General features: G+C 42.4%; 1 protein-coding gene and 1 long non-coding RNA gene across 4 annotated transcripts; one reads left to right on the forward strand and one right to left on the reverse strand.

The window, feature by feature from the left end:
- Window positions 1-132: 132 nt before the first annotated feature.
- On the forward strand, window positions 133-10,043 carry setd7 (SET domain containing 7, histone lysine methyltransferase). Its single transcript, XM_020653380.3, has 8 exons — window positions 133-290; window positions 1,556-1,685; window positions 2,929-3,130; window positions 4,308-4,497; window positions 5,856-5,937; window positions 6,046-6,163; window positions 7,586-7,743; window positions 9,200-10,043. The coding sequence occupies exons 1-8, from the start codon at window positions 251-253 to the stop codon at window positions 9,390-9,392; spliced, it is 1,113 nt and encodes a 370-aa protein (XP_020509036.1). The 5' UTR covers window positions 133-250; the 3' UTR covers window positions 9,393-10,043.
- A 1,397-nt stretch (window positions 10,044-11,440) lies between these two features.
- Window positions 11,441-17,865, reverse strand: LOC136180018 (uncharacterized). 3 transcript variants are annotated; one of them, XR_010666946.1, is made up of 3 exons: window positions 16,433-17,653; window positions 13,678-13,721; window positions 11,441-12,635 (listed from the first exon to the last, which is right to left on the reverse strand). It is a non-coding gene; the product is annotated as an uncharacterized lncRNA (long non-coding RNA). The 3 variants fall into 3 exon arrangements; XR_010666945.1 differs by lacking the exon at window positions 16,433-17,653 and adding an exon at window positions 17,676-17,865 and having other exon boundaries at window positions 11,441-13,721; XR_010666944.1 differs by having other exon boundaries at window positions 11,441-13,721.
- Window positions 17,866-18,456: the final 591 nt, after the last annotated feature.

An 18,456-nucleotide genomic window follows, 5' to 3' on the forward strand; every position in this document is an offset into this window, starting at 1 on the left:
AAGAGATAAAAACTGGATTCCTCATAACCCACCAAGCCATGCATCATATGATCTCATAAGTCCAAGATAAGTCTGATACCCAGTCTGTCAACGAAATCTGTGAACTAATGGGTTTGACATTCTGTCACATCTGCTTAAGTGTTCGTCAGCTCTGAACTCGTCAGATGTGAAATCATAACACGCGCGGCTGACGCCTCGTGGCTGACGTGCGGAGACGAGGTGAGCTGCTCGCTCTGCAGCCTCGTGCAGCATGGACAGCGATGACGAAAACCTAGAAGAGGTCGTGGAAGGTAAACACCACATTTCTGCTCTTCATTTCCTTGTTAGGTAGGATACGATGTTTTGGTTGAAGCGTGTTTTCTGGTTCACTTTTAATCTGTTATAAAGCCGGTGAGTCAGAAGGCCCCGCGCCGCGGACTTTATTTCAGGAGGAAACCCGCGTGACAAGCGAGTGAGGGAGGCTCGTAGTAGACCAGAGTCCCGCTGACAGTGTGGCTGCTGGATAAATTCAACCAGAGCAAAAATAAACAACAAGAACGGATACATATTAGTTTTTCCAAGTCCTGTTTCAAAGTGCGTCCGGTTTCTGATGATTAGTAACGGTGCAGAGGTGTGGCGTGTTGTTACTTTGTGTTTGTATCGCTTTGAATTACACTGTGTCCTTAATGTTCCCACATCTTAAAGAATGAAAACTGTGTGACGCGACAGAATCCAGGGTTATTTTGTGAATGAAACTACAACATACGTCTGAAATCTTGTTGTAGGCGCCCAGGGCCGTTTCTAGTCTCTGATATCGGAGAGTAATGCATCATTTATTTATTTATCACGATTAATCACATGTTATTTTCTCTGTAAAAAGAAAACATAACTGCTGTCATTTCAAACTCTCAGACAGCTCAGCTGATGAGTCGAAAGTTATATCCACCTCATGTAATCAAACATTAACCTTTGTTACCGTTCCTGTTTAACGCCCTGAAGGTTATTACTGGATTTGTATCGCAATGTGTAGGCTACATGTGTAGGCTACATGTGTATGTGTATGTATGTGCGTAAATTTATATGTTTGTGTATATCTCTCTTTTTCTCACACAGACCCCTTTTGTATCACAATTTGAAACCAATGTATATATGGTTAATTAAATCTGTTTATTTACGACTTTACATGCAAATGTATGTAGTAGATAGGTATATGGATCAATTTGTATTCTTTATTATTTGTGTTAACATGCAATTCAGAATAGGCATCCCCATCCCCTCCCCTTCCATGTCTATGTTCAAGCCATGTCCTGTTGAAGGGAAGCTGGGCTTCTGATCTGAGGCGTGTCCGATCAGGTCCTCAGTGCCTTCCTCACAGGACGAGGCTATCGTCATTGTCTGTTTATGTTTTGTCTTGTTGCATATGGTTGTCTGTGTGTGTTTTATCCTGCCCCGTCAGGATTTCTTTGTTCTATAATTTTGAAAAACTAAATAAAATGTATTTATATATAAAAAAAAAAACCTTTGTTACTGTTCCTTTGTGTGTTTCTTTTTGCTGTGTGTGTGTGTGTGTATTCAGGTCCTCTGGACGAGGACGATCAGCCTCATGGCTTCTGCACAGTAACATACTCATCCAGTGATCGTTTTGAAGGACACTTCTCCCACGGAGAGAAGAATGGGAAGGGCAAGTTCTTCTTCTTTGATGGAAGGTACGGCAAAGAAAACAGCCACATAGCACCTAAAATGTGTTATCAGAGCGGTACATTTTAAACAAACTATGGAGTATTAGTCTACGTTCAGAAGGCAGGATCAAATCTTCAGGTTGATAACACGTTTTGCGAAAGATGAACTGTAGCGCCACTGGGATGGCATTCTTGAGTCTGTCTTGATTTTTGGACATCTGAATATGTGTTAATCACCAGGCTGTTTTTTTTTTTACTCCTGTCCCTGTTTTAGGATTTACGTAGTCCAACTTGATTCGTCAAATTATGCCCATCGTCGACTGATCACCTAATCGTTTTTTGTTGTTATTTTGCGCCCATTGTTCCATATTCTCATTTCAGTTTAACCCCATCATTAAACTGTTTGTCTTCTAATCTTGGAATAACAGATTACTCTATGAGAGGACATCATTTTCCCCACTTATTAAGTCTGCATTAATATGACCTCATAACCATATTAAACATGTCCAATACAGCAGACACAGACACACGACTGTATCGATGACTGACATCTCTTGTCGGCGCTTGTTTTTTCACACTGATCTTTAAGACTAATATGCAAGTTACTGACCAGTTCAACCATACATATTTCCCTGTATAAAGTTTTTAAATGCACAAAAACGGTGCTAATAAGTTTGGTCTATTTGAAAAAAGATCTCACTAGAAATGTCTTTCCCTTCATTCTAATCACATTTTATACACAATTAAAGTGTTTTCTGCACCACTTTATAAATATGACTTTGTCAGTGTCCTCTTTTGTATTTTTTAATCTATTGTAGGCTTTATCAGGCACATTTTCATACAGTAGTACATTCATTTAACAACAGTAGACTTCTAGTCCTGTGTTTCTGTTCTATTTTAGCCCTGCAGAATTCAACTGTATCTTATTCTACGATCTCTCTGCTTTGGCAGATCGTCAACAGATTCTCATCCTTCACGATCTAAGGTCGTCTTATCTCACACCACTAGTTGATATGTATACCAAGATAAGCTATGAGCCATGAATTATTTGGAGAAAACATAAACACCCCCATATAGCTGGAATGGAATGCTCCTTTATTGGCTCCAATGTACGAATCGTCGAATATGACTACATGGGGTCAGCCCTGTTATTTATATACACTTTGAAAATGGTTACAGCACTGACCTTGTTTACATCTCTTAATCTAAGGTAACAGGACATAATGATAGCTGAAGTTTCATCGCAGCTCTCCTCTGCGTTTCTCCGCAGCACCATGGAGGGTTTCTATGTAGACGATGCTCTGCAGGGTCAGGGGGTGTACAAATATGAAGAGGGCGGCGTCCTCCACGGGACTTACGTTGACGGCGAGCTGAACGGGCCCGCTCAGGAGTTCAATGGAGAGGGCCGCCTGGTCTTTAAGGGCCAGTACAAAGAAAACATCCGCTGTGGAGATTGTCAAGTCTACTACCCTGTGAGTTCGCTCAGTGCTCAGTGCAACACAACCGCCATGTTTTCATACAAGGTTCATCATGTTCAACCGGAGGCCATTTTACTCTGATGTCACTCCCAACTTCCAATTGCCACATAGTCCGTGCATGCTGCGGTCCGTCAGCACTGCGCTCTACAATGCTGTCCGCTGTCATTCTACTCAATGTTCCTGTTTCCACATCGTGCTCGCCAGCAGTGCCACCACGCACTGCTCCGTTTCAAATACGCTCAAAGTCCATTTTCGATCAAGCACGCGTTAAGCTGGACAGGTTAGATCAACCCGGAGAAATATACAGATAAGGAAACGCACAGAGCATTCTTTCAATCATATTTCCCATCACTTAATCAGCATTACGTCAACACAGGCCCCGAATGAACAACAAAGCAACCTCAGAAAGACAAAGCAACATGTTGTTTCCTCTTTATTCCCGTGTGATCTTGAGAACATCTTGTGTACAGCTGCTCATGGACCCAGTGGGGCAGGGCGCGTGCCGTCTGATGGAGCAAAACCGCGGCGCTGACAAAATGCAGCAACACACGGAACATGTGGAAATAAGCAGTAAGGGTGAGAGGCTCGAATGCTGGAAATGAGAGGATAATGCTGTGTTGTCTGAGTAGGTTCTCAGTCATCCAGGTCATGGTAGGATGTAATGTGAGTCATCCTCGATCATTTGCATACTAAGAGGCTTACATTTCTAGCTCCGCCCACCAGAACATTTTGAAATGAAGAAGCCTTTCGGAGGAGAGGTGTAACGTCTTCAACCAGTCCAGTTACCTTTTGGATCAAGCTTCCAATAATGCTGTATCGTTTGTTCCAGTTGGTAAATCATTAAAAAAAATTGGACGAATCATTATTATTATTATTTTTTTTTTTATAAGCAGCTGAAATAAAGTAGATAGTGAAAATGTGAAGGGACACAGAGTAGTATTTCAATACAAAACATATTCTACAACTCGATGGCTGTTTGACGACAGCAAACGTAACGAAATATGAAATCCCACACTGGTATGGTATATATCCTAAGAGCCAAAACTAAAGGTTTCTCATGCGACCATTTAACCGTATTTATTTATTTATTGACTCTCGGAAACGAAAGTGTAGACAACCTTTGTTAACTGTGTCTGTTGTGGATGTTGGTGTGTACTGTGTGTGAGTCTAGGATGGAGGCTGTGTGTCTGGTGAGGTGAATAATGACGGGGAGCTGACTGGTGACTCTATAGCGTACATCTACCCCGACGGACTCACCGCTCTTCATGGAAGCTTTGTGGACGGCGAGCTGATTGAGGCTCGCTGCGCCACCCTGATCTCCAATCAGAGCGGAAGACCACGCTTTGAAATCACATCCAACAGTGAGTGGAGACGTCATTGATCATAAACATGTCTAACTTTATAAGCTGCTTTTTAAATGGCTTTAATTGACTTTACAATGGACTGACACATTGTAAAAAGCTGAAGTAGAGACTAGAAAAAAAATGATCTTTTTCAGGCTACAATCAAAGATGAGAAAAGATAAAAAAAAAAAAAAACAATGATAAAAGCAAAAATAATAATCACGAAATTGTGAAAAGTTTTCAAAATAAATTTGTTAAAGATATTTAAAAAAAAAAGCATGATCATGCTTCAACTGAATCAATGAAATATGACAATTATTAAAGGTCCAATCTGTACTGAATTCATTCATAAAATGACCTCATCATGCAGGCATATCAGTGATCAAATTACCTTACCATCAGACATTAAGGAAACGTGCCATGTTGAAGTGCTGGCTTCTCTGACAACAACGCAGCAGCCAGTATGTCCTCCTTCTAACTTTAGACTCTGGTCCTGAATGTCAGTATTTGTTTGGATCTGAGAACGTTGGCAGTTTTAAAGCACCCCCACTCAGCCGTAATGGACCCCCCTCGGATTGCCCCTCGGAAGTGGGCAAGAGAACTGATTCAGATAGAAGTGATTGTACCCGACATAAAAAGCCTCTGCATGTTTCTAATAAGCTCCACGAGCAGAAACGTGCTCAAACTAAGATCAATATTGGAGATGCTTTTGAAAAATGGAGAGAGGTTAGAACACAGAAAGGTTTACAGACCGATGCAGAGCTGGATAAACACTGAAGCTTCAGTGTTTGAGACATGGCAACCTATGTGAGCATACTCTAGTGAGGAGGGGGCGGGGGGGAGACAACTCTCCAATGTTTTGAATTTGGACTGCAGTAACTATTTTAAACACTAGGTGTCAGAGTTTTGTATTAGTCCTTTAAGTGTCACCTCCACATTAGAACAGATCCATTGGGCTTAAAGATCGAACCTGTCTAATGAAATCTACCATTTATGCATTAAATCATACCCGCATTGCATATAGCAGTGTTTTGAATTTGGACTGTAGTACCCATTGTAAACGCTACGTGTCAGAGTTAAATATTGGTCCTTAAAGTGACTGACTGTAAAATCCACTGTATAAGACTTACTTTTATTACATTCATTTAAAACGGTGGCAGCGTCCTATTAAAGGTGAGACCAATTTACGGGTATACTGTAGAATGATCACCCACTTCCTGGCACGAATGGCTTTAAAATGAACACATGGTCTAAAAACTGTTGCTCTTTTGTCATTTTTTACAACTTGTATATGAAGTTGGATTAGTGAGGCTTGAGCTGTTCTGTATTTACTGAAGGAGGCTTTTGTACTAACATAACACTCTATGTTTTTAAAGGTCCAGTTTACTCATACGACAAGTCCACGTCCACCTGTATCGCCACACACACTCTGCTGCCTGATCCTTATGAGAGCAAAATGTACGTTTATACATTATGTTAGCCTTATCCATGACTTACCCTCAAATCAAGAATTCAGCGTCAGAATAAATGTTCCATCTTCTCTTCATGCTGTCACCGTGTCTTCAGGGTTTTTGTTGCAGACTCTCTGATCAAAGGAGCAGGACAGGGTCTGTTTGCAAAGACCGATGCTGAGACGGACACCGTGATGGCTTTTTATAACGGAGTCCGAATCACACACTCTGAGGTATGGCACAAGGAGCGTCGTTAATGAGAAAGAAACTATTAATAGCAGTGACAGCCAAACAAGAGTATAACCAGGGTTTTTGGCAAGATTTTAGAGTCCCTGAAGTCATTCAAAATTTGAAAATTACAACTTGGATGCAATATTTATAAAATGAAAATCCCAACATTAAGTCAGCTTGAACCAAGCAGCAACGTCTGGTGTTAAAAATGAAGCCAATGCTGAAATAAAAAACCCTGCATTACGTCGAGGGTCCGCTTGAAGCCAGCTGCAAGAGCCCCGGAAGTCACATACACACCACATTCAAAAAAAGTCTGTTGTAACAGCAGATATTAACATGTTTACAGCATGGTGCAAAATACCATATAGGTCTGATTAGTAATTATCTCATGGGAACACAATGTACGGAGGGTGAACTTTTTTTAACGCATCTGTTTGGATTTTTATGAAGGTTACGAGTTTATGCATAGTTAAGAGCGTAGCTGACATGATTGACAGGTTGGCGCCATGCTGTTTGTCTTAAAACCCGCCCTCAGCTCCAGCTCTCTGCCTGTTGTTAGGTTGACTGAGGGTTGAGCATTTCAAGAATGATGAGCTTCCAAAGCCCCCTGCAGTAACAGATGGGTGACATCACTCAGGCTTCGTCCAGTAAAATTAAAATCTAACTAAGTTTACGTAATAGATGACAGTTGAAAAAAGCTTCAAATAATGAGTAAAAACAGTTGTTTTTTTGTAGGAATCAACGTTTTGGATATCCCTCAGTTTGCCAGATAAGAGACCAGTTATCACTGCCAACCAACAGGTGTTGGAGCGATGGAAGCGAGGAAGCAAACTGGTTCAGATAGAACTGATTCTACCTGACGTAAAAAGCCTCTGCATTGGGGCGCTGGTGGCGCAGTGGTTAGTGCGCGCGCCCCATGTATGGAGGCTGTTGTCTCAAGCGGGCGGCCCTTGGTTCACATCCCACCTGTGGCTCCTTTCCCGCATGTCATTCCTCTCTCTCTCTCTCCCTGATTTCCAACTCTATCCACTGTCCTATCTCTCCTTTGAAGGCACAAAAAGCCCAAAAATAAATCTTTAAAAAAAGCCTCTGCATTTTTCTAATGAGCTCTGCGGGGAAAGAAACTAGGTAAAACTAGGATCAGTATTGGAGATGCTTTTGAAAAATGGAGAGAGGTTAGAATGCAGAAAGATTCCAAGGCTAATGCAGAGTTGGCTAAACACTGAAGCTTCAGTTGTCCACGACACGGCAACCTGCGTGTGCATCGACTCAATGGAAAAGGGTGCGGGGGGGAGACAACTTAGATTTTGACTGCAGTATCAAATTCTAAACACTAGGTGTCAGAGGTACATATTGGTTCGTTAATAATGTATAAATGTTTTTATTATTTGTACTAATTAAACCATTTTTCGTGGCCTCCTCAGGTGGACAGCAGGGACTGGGCGATGAACGGAAACACAATCTCATTGGATGAGGACACGGTGATCGACGTCCCGCGGCCATTCGACCTCATAGAAAGATACTGTGCGTCTCTGGGTCACAAAGGAAATCACTCCTTCACCCCCAACTGCAAATACGAACCGTGAGTACAAAGACAGGAAGAGAAATACACAAGTGAGGAACAAGTCTCAAAAAGATTTAAATGTTACAAGAACTGTACCAATGAATACAACGGTAGGGATCGCTGGGTTACTCCTGTTACTCCGTGGCGATACAGTGGTCAGCTTTAACCATAACCCACACAGCTTAGTGGAAGACTTCCTTTGAGCTGTTTTCATTTACTGAAATCTGTAGCGAGTTCCTTTTTCTGTGGTTAAGTTAATGTCATAACTTTCTTTCTACCTTTCCTTAGTACCTTATTTTCCTCCAAAATAAGAGCAGGCCTTCATCCAAACAGGAAGCAAAGAACATGCCTTAAGACTTGAGACTATACTGCACTTTAAACATGCTGCAATATGGTTACTCTGTGCAATAACTTATTCCTGTACTTATATGGTGTGCTGTTGTATGTGCCTAACCTGCTGTTTTAATATATTTAATTTTTTATCTTATTTTAATCTCAGATTGCTGCTGGGCTGTTTGTCACCAACCAAATTTGGTTGTATCGCGTACAATGACAATAAAGTGTCTTATCTTATGTTATACAAAATAAAACACTGAACAAAACTATTTTCAAATGTAAAAAGTCTATACAAAGTGTTACGGCTGTATGTTTCCCTGTGCCCTGTGTCCGTTCTCCCCTTCCGTTGTCTCCAGCCCAGGTGAAGCTACTAATTGCACAACGAATTGCAACACCTGGCCTCAGAGCTTAAAAGACCAGTGCTGGCTGCAGAGAGGAGAGGCATTTTGAGTTGGGACTGCTGTGCTGCTCAGTTAGGGATTGTCTGTTGTCTCTTTTGATCTTTGTTATCATTTAGTGTGTCATTTTGTAATAAATCCCTTTGTTTTGACTTTTGTTAAGGTGGTTAGTGTCTTTTAATGGGTTTTAATATGGTTTGCTGTTAGCCCTGTAGGGCCGTCTTTATGGTGGGGCGTAACAAAAGTAACACTAAAAACATACTTTGACACATTAGAGTGCTGACATATCAGTGTAAGAGTCTTTTTTTATGAGTTTTCCTTAATTTTGCACCATACATTAATAAATGTCGTCTATTAATACCTTTTCAATATAGCCAACTTGGATTTCAATCATTCAATGTTTTGTCTAAACTGCAAAAAGTAGAATCAAAATAAACTAAGCCGAGGAACAATGTTTACGGTACGATTCACTTTGTTGTCCCCTTGTGAGAGACGCTAAAGTGCTACACACACAGTCGCTCCACAAGCAGCTGTTAGTTGTATGTTAGGGCTAAATGCCCGAGTACGGCACGGAGCGGTCACACTGGTCAAACAAACTGGACTTTAGGGGTGAGACGTGCTTAGGCACAGTTCGGATTGCCAGTGTGACCGCGCCCTTAAATTCTCCTCGTTGAAGCGCAGTGAAACACTTTCGGTCTGTTTTGTAGAATTTCAATTTTTTCTATTTCTGTTTTGTGCAGGTTCCTCCACCCCCGTTTTGGGATAATCAAGTGCATCCGAACGCTGCGGGCCGTGCAGAAAGACGAGGAGCTGTATGTTGCTTATGGTTACGATCACGAGGCCACAGGGAAAAATGGCCCAGAGGCCCCTGATTGGTACAAACTGGAGCTGAAGGACTTCCTGCAGAGACAGGAAGCTCCTGGTGGCCAGTAAGAAGAATACAGAAGAATCTGTCTGGATGATAAAATACTCCGTTTCCTGTGGGTACCACCTTACAGGACTCCTTCAGCTTCATGACACTTACATCCCCTGCTGTATGAAAGGAGGGCTAGGCAACACAAGAACTATGCAACACACCAAATCATTTGGGACAGTTCTCTGGCTGGAGGTGCTGCTCTGTCTGATTTGACCTCTGTTGTCCTCATCACACATAGAAATGGAAAACAAGATTTCATATTTGGTGCTCATAAATTAGGAATATGTTGAAATACTGTTATAATTATTCTCACTTCAGTTTCCTGTTTGTCAAATACTTTGCACAGCCACTTCGGAAACAGAGCTCAATATTTATTTCATCTGTTTTAATGTATGGTTCATTTGAACTTCTTTAACATCTCAATCCATACATTTCAAACTACATTTATGACCTATTCACCTAAATTGAAGTATAAACAGTTGATGTTACAGTAAGTAATGTATTCATTATGTGAACTTGGTGCATTTTCTAATGTGTTGTCATACAAGCACTCCGGTAGAACATAATGACTGTTAGAAGAAAGCTACAGTGGGATCGTATCACTTTTCTAACCCATTTTTCTGTAATCAAACACAACTAAGTGAAGTCCAACATAAAGTAAATCAAAGCACAGAGCATTTGTTTGTGTATTCTTTCGCTGCAACTGCCTCTAACTACTTTTATCTAGTAAAGATATCACAGTGGATCATGTTTGTGTTGGAATTCAAAGGTCACCTGAAATATTTACCCTTAACAAAAAGAAAAAGCAAAGTATAAGCTACATTTTAAGATGTATTTAAAGGTAGAAAAAAGCTTGTAAACACAACACTCAAACTGGGCCCCTCCTCCTGGGCTCATCGCCCCCAGAAACAAACACTGGCCCTTTCTGCCTTTTTGGGTCCACCTCAGTAAACTGAACATTTCAGCATGGATACTAACTTCTGGGTTTCATGCAGTATGGATCGGATGCATCCTTTCAGGAAATGAATTGTATTTTACCACCCACAATGCTGTGCCAAGTAAGACGTCACTTCACGTGCGCCTCCAAATCAAAACAAAGGAGCATGGATTAATTGAATCAATTTTTAATCTAGAGTTAATCAAACGGCCGGTACAGTGAAACGCGAATGGCTCATTAAATCAGTAAAAAAATCTGAAATCACTACTTTTAATTAACAACAGAAAATATAACAAATGTCTGCATTATTATAAAACCTCTATTGAAATAATGAATTCACTATGTATGCGTCTTTATTGGTTTATTTTACTTTATATTCTGCACATTACTGTCTTTCATTTGTACCTTCCTGTGGGTACTGTATATTATTTAATCTTTAACTTAATTTACATTGTGATATTGTTTTTTGTTTACCTGATTGCAGCTATATGTGCTTTACTCTTCTTGAATAAAACTAAACAAAAAAAAAAACGGATGGATGCGGCCGGTTCGGTTAACGTAAATGACGCCTCTTCCTTAGTGAATGAATCAGATGAAGTAAGAACAAATATCTGCCTACTGTGCGCACCTACTGAACTAAAAGTATACAGCACAGATAGTACTGTCTACTGACTACTGAAAGATTGTGTAGGCACTTGGCAATTCGGATGCACCCACTCACTGCAGGATGTATGTGATATGTGTATATGTGTACACTTACTGCTTGTACCTAGACTGCAAGCTGAAAATACAACATTTTTATATATATATATATATATATATATATATATATATATATATATATATATATATTGTTATGGATTTTTCTGTTGGTAATAAAATATTTCAAGTCAAAGTCTTTTGTCTTTGTGTCTTTTATTGCATATAAAAAGTTCTTTTGCAAAAGGGGTAATCAGCTACAAAAGTAACATCAGTCACAAGTGCATCAAAGAGTCCCGGTTGCAGAGCATATTTATACTTTCACAGGGTGTAGGTATTTTGCATATACATGAGTGATACATCGTCATTGGTTTCAGCTTGCCTGATGATTTATCTAACACCAACAGAAAGGCTTTTGTTCAGAGGGAACTGATTTAGGATCAGGATCCAGATCCTGAGGAGTGTTCCTGTTGGAGATACAGACCAAGGCCATACAGAGAAACAGTTTGTAATTGCTAAATGACGCACACAAATCCTAATCTTTTAAGGTCAAACGAAGACAACAGACAGATAGTATTTTTCCACTACAATTCCTCTCTTTTGATTACAAATAATCAACCAGAATAACGGAAAAATTATACAGGAGAACACAAACCATATCGAAACGGAAGAACGTAAAGATAAATCCCAAAACATAAATGAAACAGGAACCAATATACATACAAAATAAACACAGAACACAGACCAAAAGAAAACACCTGTAAGAGACAGTAATACTTCATAGGAACCCAACAAGCATCCGTGAGGTCACACCGGGACGGTTTAAGAAGACACATCATAAAGTTGGGCAGAAAAGAGAAATAAAAGTGCAGCTGTTTTTGAAAGACATAGGAGTCTTAGGATGGAGCGAAGCCAGCAGAAGGAAATGTTCATGTTTATACACAATGTTCTGCAAGTGTGAAAGCCATTATGGCTCCTAGGGTGTCTGCTGGGGACAGGGGGTGAGTTTGGAGGGAGATAGAAAAAAACATAGAGTGTGGTAATCGTGCACAAACGTAACAGGAGTCTGAGATGTTGAGGCGGCGCCCTGAAAGCACCAGAGCCTGATACCAAGAGTTGGTGTGATAAGCCGTTTCATAGTCTCTTTTGGAGATGTTGAGCGGGGTGGTCTTAGGAGTCTGGAGGTCTGTAGTTCATACCAGAGCCACAGAGCGATAATGATCATTACAATCATAAAAGGTATACATGTTGTGCCTCTGGCGCCACACAGGCCTGGGTGGTTTCAAAACCGATGCCAGGGGCGGGGTCTGTCCATGTTGTTCTGCCTCTCAGTCAATGACAGGTGTGATGACAGCCGGAGCAGAGGATCTATCCGGAGGTGTCAGGGTCAGTTGGTAAAGTTGTCGGATCCGGGACTCGTCTGCAGTGGGTGGCGTGTGTCCAGGTGGCTTTCTCAGCAACTTTCACAGCGGTGTGAGTGGTGAGGAGGATCTGGAAAGGTCCAAGCCAACGCTGATGCTGCCAGGACTTCCTCCTGAAGTTCTTTTTGACCACGTAATCACCAGGTTTCAGGTCGTGGAGCGGCGTGTCAGTCGAGGGTGGGAGTGTCTCCTTCACCTGTGCTCTGATGTCAGAAAGACATTTTGTTAAGGATATGCAGTAACTTACCATGCTCGCCTCGCAGAGGACGGTGTCCATGGGAGGTCCTGGAGGTCCCACGCTGACATTTGGTGTACCTGCAAACAGTATCTCAAAGGGAGAGAGGTTGCATCGCAGGCGCGCTCGCATTCTCATGTACATCAGGACAATAGGCAGACACTTGGGCCAACTGAGTTTTGTTTCTTTACGACACTTACTACTTACTACTACTACTTACGCTACTACTGAGGCAGTGGCATGTTTGGCTGGAAAAGCTTCTACCCATTTGGAAAACATGTCTACCAGTACCAGACAGTACCTTTTACCTTCACCGGGGGGTTAGTTCGATGAAATCCATCATGACATGTTGAAAAGGTCTGTCTGGTGCTGTGTGTGCAGCTTGATGTGCCAGAGGTTTGGTCCTACCTGGATTATTTTGGGCACATATCAAACAGTTTTTTACAAAAATCAGCTGCAAATGTAGAAAATCCTTTTGTGAACCAATGTTTTTGAACTACAGCACATCTCCCTCCTTTTGACACATGGTCTAGGCCATGGGCCAACTTACAATAGGTCAAAAACAGTCTACGAGGGAGACAAGGTTTATCATCTGGACCTCTCCATACACCCGCAGAGAAGAGGCAGCAGCTTTGAGACCAGAGCTTTCGTTCTGCAGGGGTAGAGAGAGAGGCCAGAGTAGACAGGGAGGAAAGAAGTGAGGAAGTTGAGTCAGTGTATAGATAAGAAGTGTGAGAAGTGGAGGCAGCTGCGGCTTTGGCAGCTGAATCTACTCGAGCGTTACCGAGAGACACTGGATCTCGGGCAGAGGTGTGTGCAGTACATTTGCAAACAGCAATACTAGCTGGTAGGAGGATGGCGTCTAACAAAGCTGCAACTTTGTGATGGTGTAAAATGGGTTTACCATCTGATTTGAGAAATTTGCGATGTTTCCAAAGGGCTCCAAAATCATGCACAACTCCAAACGCGTAGCGAGAGTCTGTGTAGATGGGAACATTTTTGCCTTTTACCTTTTTGCAGGCTTCAGTCAGGGCCACCAGTTCTGCTGCTTGTGCTGAGTAATGAGAAGGCAAAGGAGACGAACAAACAACAGAGACATCATCAACAACAGAAAATCCTCTGATCTCTGAAAGCAGAACCATCAACATAGACAATGAGATCAGGGTTAGTGAGAGGTACATCTTTCAGGTCCGGTCTTGGGGTGCAGGTGTGTTGGAGTTCTGCAAGGCAAGAATGGGGTTCACCCTCACCCGGTAAAGGCATGAGGGTGGCAGGGTTAAGCACAGCACATTTTTTGACATGAACATTTGGCAAACCCAGAAGTGTGGTGTGATATCTGAGCCATCGTGCTGGCGTGAGGTGTGATGTTTTCTGTTCCTGTAGGATAGATGCAACAGAGTGAGGCACCAGAAGGTCAAGGTGGGTGTAACCCACGAAGTCACGTGAGGCTAGCACTGCAGACTCGCAGGCAGCCACTGCACGCAAGCATGCTGGGAGGCCTCTGGCAACAGGGTCTAGTAAGCGGGAGAAGTAGCCAACAGGTTTCAGCTGACCCCCATGAGCCTGTAAAAGTACAGAGGTCATACAGCCATGTTTTTCATCAACAAACTGTGTGAATGGCTTCTCTGGATCTGGGATGCCCAAGTTGGGAGTGGACTGCAAGGACAGTTTAAGGTTTTCAAGCGCAGTGTTTGCCTCCTCAGTCCACTGGATGGGGCTGGAAGCTGTCAGGTCTCTTTTGTGTGCGATGTCTCTCAGCGGTCTCTCCATCTCGGAGAAATTGTGAATAAAATGTCGACAGTAAGAAGACATGCCCAGGAAAGAAAGAAGTTGTTTTTCAGTCATGGGTTTAGGTGTCTCTGCCACAGCTTTAACCCGAGAGGGAGAGAGAGATTTACCCTGTGGTGTGAGGATGTGGCCTAAAAAGATCACCTCCTGTTTTACAAACTGTAGTTTAAGACAGGGATGCTTTATGGCCTTCTTCAGCAAGATGGCGCAGGAGGAGGATGGTGTCTGTCTCACACTGTTCTTTTGTTGGGGCTGCGATGAGAAGGTCATCAACGTACTGCAGCAAGACTGAACCTGGAGAGAGTGTGAGAGGGGAGAGACTGCGAGACAAAGCCTGACAAAAAAGGTTAGGGCTGCAGGTCAGTCCTTGGCACAGGCGTGTCCATGTATAACGCTTCCCTCCGAACTGGAAAGCAAACCAAAACTGGGAGTCTTTCTGAACGGGGATAGAGAAAAAAGCATTAGTCAGGTCCACAACGGAAAACCATTTAGCAGAAGAGGGAATCTGGCTGAGAATGGTGTATGGATTGGGAACATTAGGAGTAGGGGCGATGATGGCAGAGTTTACAGCTTGTAGGTCCTGCACAAAATGCCAATAGGTGGGCAGTCCAGCAGGACGGATCTTTTTTACTGGAAAGATAGGAGTCTGTACTGGTAAATCTTCACATGGGATGATAATTCCAGCCTCGAGGAGAGAGTTAAAAACTGGTGTTATGCCTCTATAGCTTCTTTTCTGAGTGGGTATTGGCGTTGTTGGGGTCTGTAAATCGACTTTGGGATTATCTGAACCGATTCACAGTTTTTTTTTATCAGGTCTACATCATATTTGTTGGCTGCCCAGCGTGTACTCGGGACTTGTGCCAGCAAAGGTAAGATCTCTGCATGTGAGAGCACTTGAAATAGATATGAGGAAGTGCGACTTCTCATATCATCTATGAGATGTGTTGAGCGGAGACAATGAATTTTCATAGTTAAGGGATGTCTGTATGCCTGTAGTGAGTGAGAGAAAAACACACACAAACTTCCAGTGGCAGGCTGCCAGTCGTTTGCTGCACTACACTGAGCTACAAACGGACCCAGATCCCGCCACCTGTCGGTGGGAGTTTTTGAGAGAGAGATGTGGGGGTGTGAACTGTATACGTCATAGAGTTTCATCTGAGCTGGAGTAAGCTTGACAGATGCTGCACAGCGTGTTCCATTTGTGTAAATGTCCGTTATCAAAACATTGTCATTCAGATCTTTGAAAAATCGTTTTTCATACTCCGGGTTAGGCCCTTCGGAGCAGACATAAGAGGTGCAGTGTAAATTATCTGGCTTCATCTTCTCAGCGGTGTTGGAAACAAGTGTGAGTGCTGTATTAGTTAAAAACTGAGCAGATATTTATTTTATCCACCACTGATAAACATACAGGGGAGTATTTGGGCTGAAATGAAAGCCAGTAAAATGTGATACTCCCCTGACTTCAGCAGGGGAGGGGGAACACATGTCAGTCCTGCTAACCCGTAAGCCCTCAGGGGTGGAGGTTATCACAATGCCAAAAGCGCACATTAAATCTTTCCCCAGAAGGTTAACCAGGCACATGCTGGACATTAAAAACAAATGTTTAGCTTTTGTTTGTACTTCCTCAAACTCCCATGAACAGTTGACAGGTATCCCATACTTTTCCTTTACACAAGAACCACAGGCACTCGTGGACCATGAAAAACGGCCACGACATTTCAGATGTTTTTACAACTGAGTGGGTGGCTCCTGAGTCAACTACAAATTCAACATTCTGTCCCTTAATGTTACATGTTATCATTGGCATTTTCTCATAAGCTTCAGAGGAGAGATGGGTATAAGTACCCTCCTTTCCTTTGGGAGGGGTTTCTAGAACATTTATTCTTTGTTGAACTAAGCCAAGCAGTGTATCAGTGCAAAGCGGCTTTTCATTGCGTGGAGCGTGTAATGTGTGTGTTGTGTGTGCGGGTACATTACCAACTCCTCTCTCTGATGGTCAGTCCGAGGCATAGGGAACCTGTTCATTGTCCTGCCAGCCCCCGCGACGGTTTCCTCCGTCCCCCTCTCTCTTGGTGTTTCTGGACAGTCTTTGGCCCAGTGGCCATGCTTCTCACAGTTAAAACATTTGGTGGGGTCATATGTGCGGGAATATCTTCTGTCCCGCAGTGAGAGGTCAGCTTCCTCTGTCTTTCTGACCTTCTGGGTGTTTCTTTGGGTGTTGGGGAGACAATTTCGGACAAAGTTTTGCCAAGTAAGGATTCAAACAAGGATTTGTTGGGTTTATTATCTTCGTCAGAGGAGGATGTGTCTGGGCTCCTTGGAGGTGTTGATTGCGCGTCAGTTGTTCATCCTCAGTCTGTGGGGCTGAGGAAAGCTCTGGTTTTGGCATGTTCTGAGGTTGTTCGTGGAAGGGGTTATGGGGGTTGATGATGGGCTGTTGTCCGGGGTATGGTGGTGGCAAGAACTGCAGGAGCTGCTGTTGCTGTGGGGGCAGGGCAGGTGGAGCCATGTAGGTGGGAACCCAACCTTCTTTGCCTCGAACTCCACCGTTCAGAGAGGGATAGAGAGCAGACACAGGGGGTGTGGTGGGGTTATCAGTGAAAGCATCTGTTTTTTCTTTTTCATCATTTTTCATTTCATTTTTGGTAAAACTTTCCCTGTCTGTTTCCTAAGTCTGACATCTGCTTCTGTCATCCATATTTTCCAACATTCGTCTTTCAATCTCCTCCAACTTTTCTTTGTTAATCTTTTTCTTAGACTTAACCTTCTCTTCCTTCTTTTTCAAACACGTCTGTAACTGTATCAGTTGATTCACGCTTAGACTTCCTTTATCAGGAAATCCACATTCGTTTATCCAATATTCGACACATGACAAACATTTTTCTCCGTATTTCCCTTTCATAAACACAAAAATTGGACCTTGCAGGTCAAGCCCGTCCATCTCACTCCCTGCAGACCCCATGGTGTCTGTCCTGGAAGATTATCGGGCGTCCCCGATCAATCTGTGTAAATTTCTACCTTTACACTGGTCTTTCCAAGTTTACCGGATTCAAGGAGTCACCTGAAGTCCTCCGGGCCTGGCGAAGTCACCTGAACTTCCTTTATTCTAACTACCTCTTAGTTATAGGGCCGTAAGATGGAAGAAACTTAACTTTTCAATTTTGTCCTAGAATACACAGTGACCTTTGACTTTTAAATTGTGAGATCAGAATGTTTTTACCGTGAATTAGGAGGTTTTCTCGTTCGTTGGATTCCGAGGTGACAGCCGCAGTCCATGCAGTCGGTCCTCTCGACCTTCAAACTTTCAGGGTTGAGGCAGGACGATCTTTTTCAAAGTCCTGGATGATCAGTCACCGTCTGCCGTGGATACGGCGAACAGCTTGGAATCCCACTTCTGACATCAAGTTTGTTGTGGATTTTTCTGTTGGTAATAAAAGATTTCAAGTCAAAGTCTTTTGTCTTTGTGTATTTTATTGCATATAATAAAAAGTTATTTTGCAAAAGGGGTAATCAGCTACAAAAGTAACATCAGTCACAAGTGCATCAAAGAGTCCCGGTTGCAGAGCATATTTATACTTTCACAGGGTGTAGGTATTTTGCATATACATGAGTGATACATGGTCATTGGTTTCAGCTTGCCTGATGATTTAGGATCATGCTGTACCCAGATCCTGAGGAGTGTTCCTGTTGGAGATACAGACCAAGGCCATACAGAGAAACAGTTTGTAATTGCTAAATGTCGCACGAACATCCTAATCTTTTAAGGTCAAACGAAGACAACAGACAGATAGTATTTTTCCACTACAATATATCCCTCTGAGACTTATTTTATTGGATACATTTTTAATGTATGTCAGGATTCAACTTTCTTTTATCCATCCTATGGTTCAATGTCATACTTCATACTTCCACTGACAAATTAATGGAAGAGGATCAGAGCCAGACAAAGGAAATTACAGAGCTCATGAAGTCCGAAAAAGTAAAAAAAAAATGTGTGCACA

Source organism: Labrus bergylta, chromosome 9, assembly GCF_963930695.1.
Source record: "Labrus bergylta chromosome 9, fLabBer1.1, whole genome shotgun sequence".
NCBI lineage: Eukaryota > Metazoa > Chordata > Actinopteri > Labriformes > Labridae > Labrus > Labrus bergylta.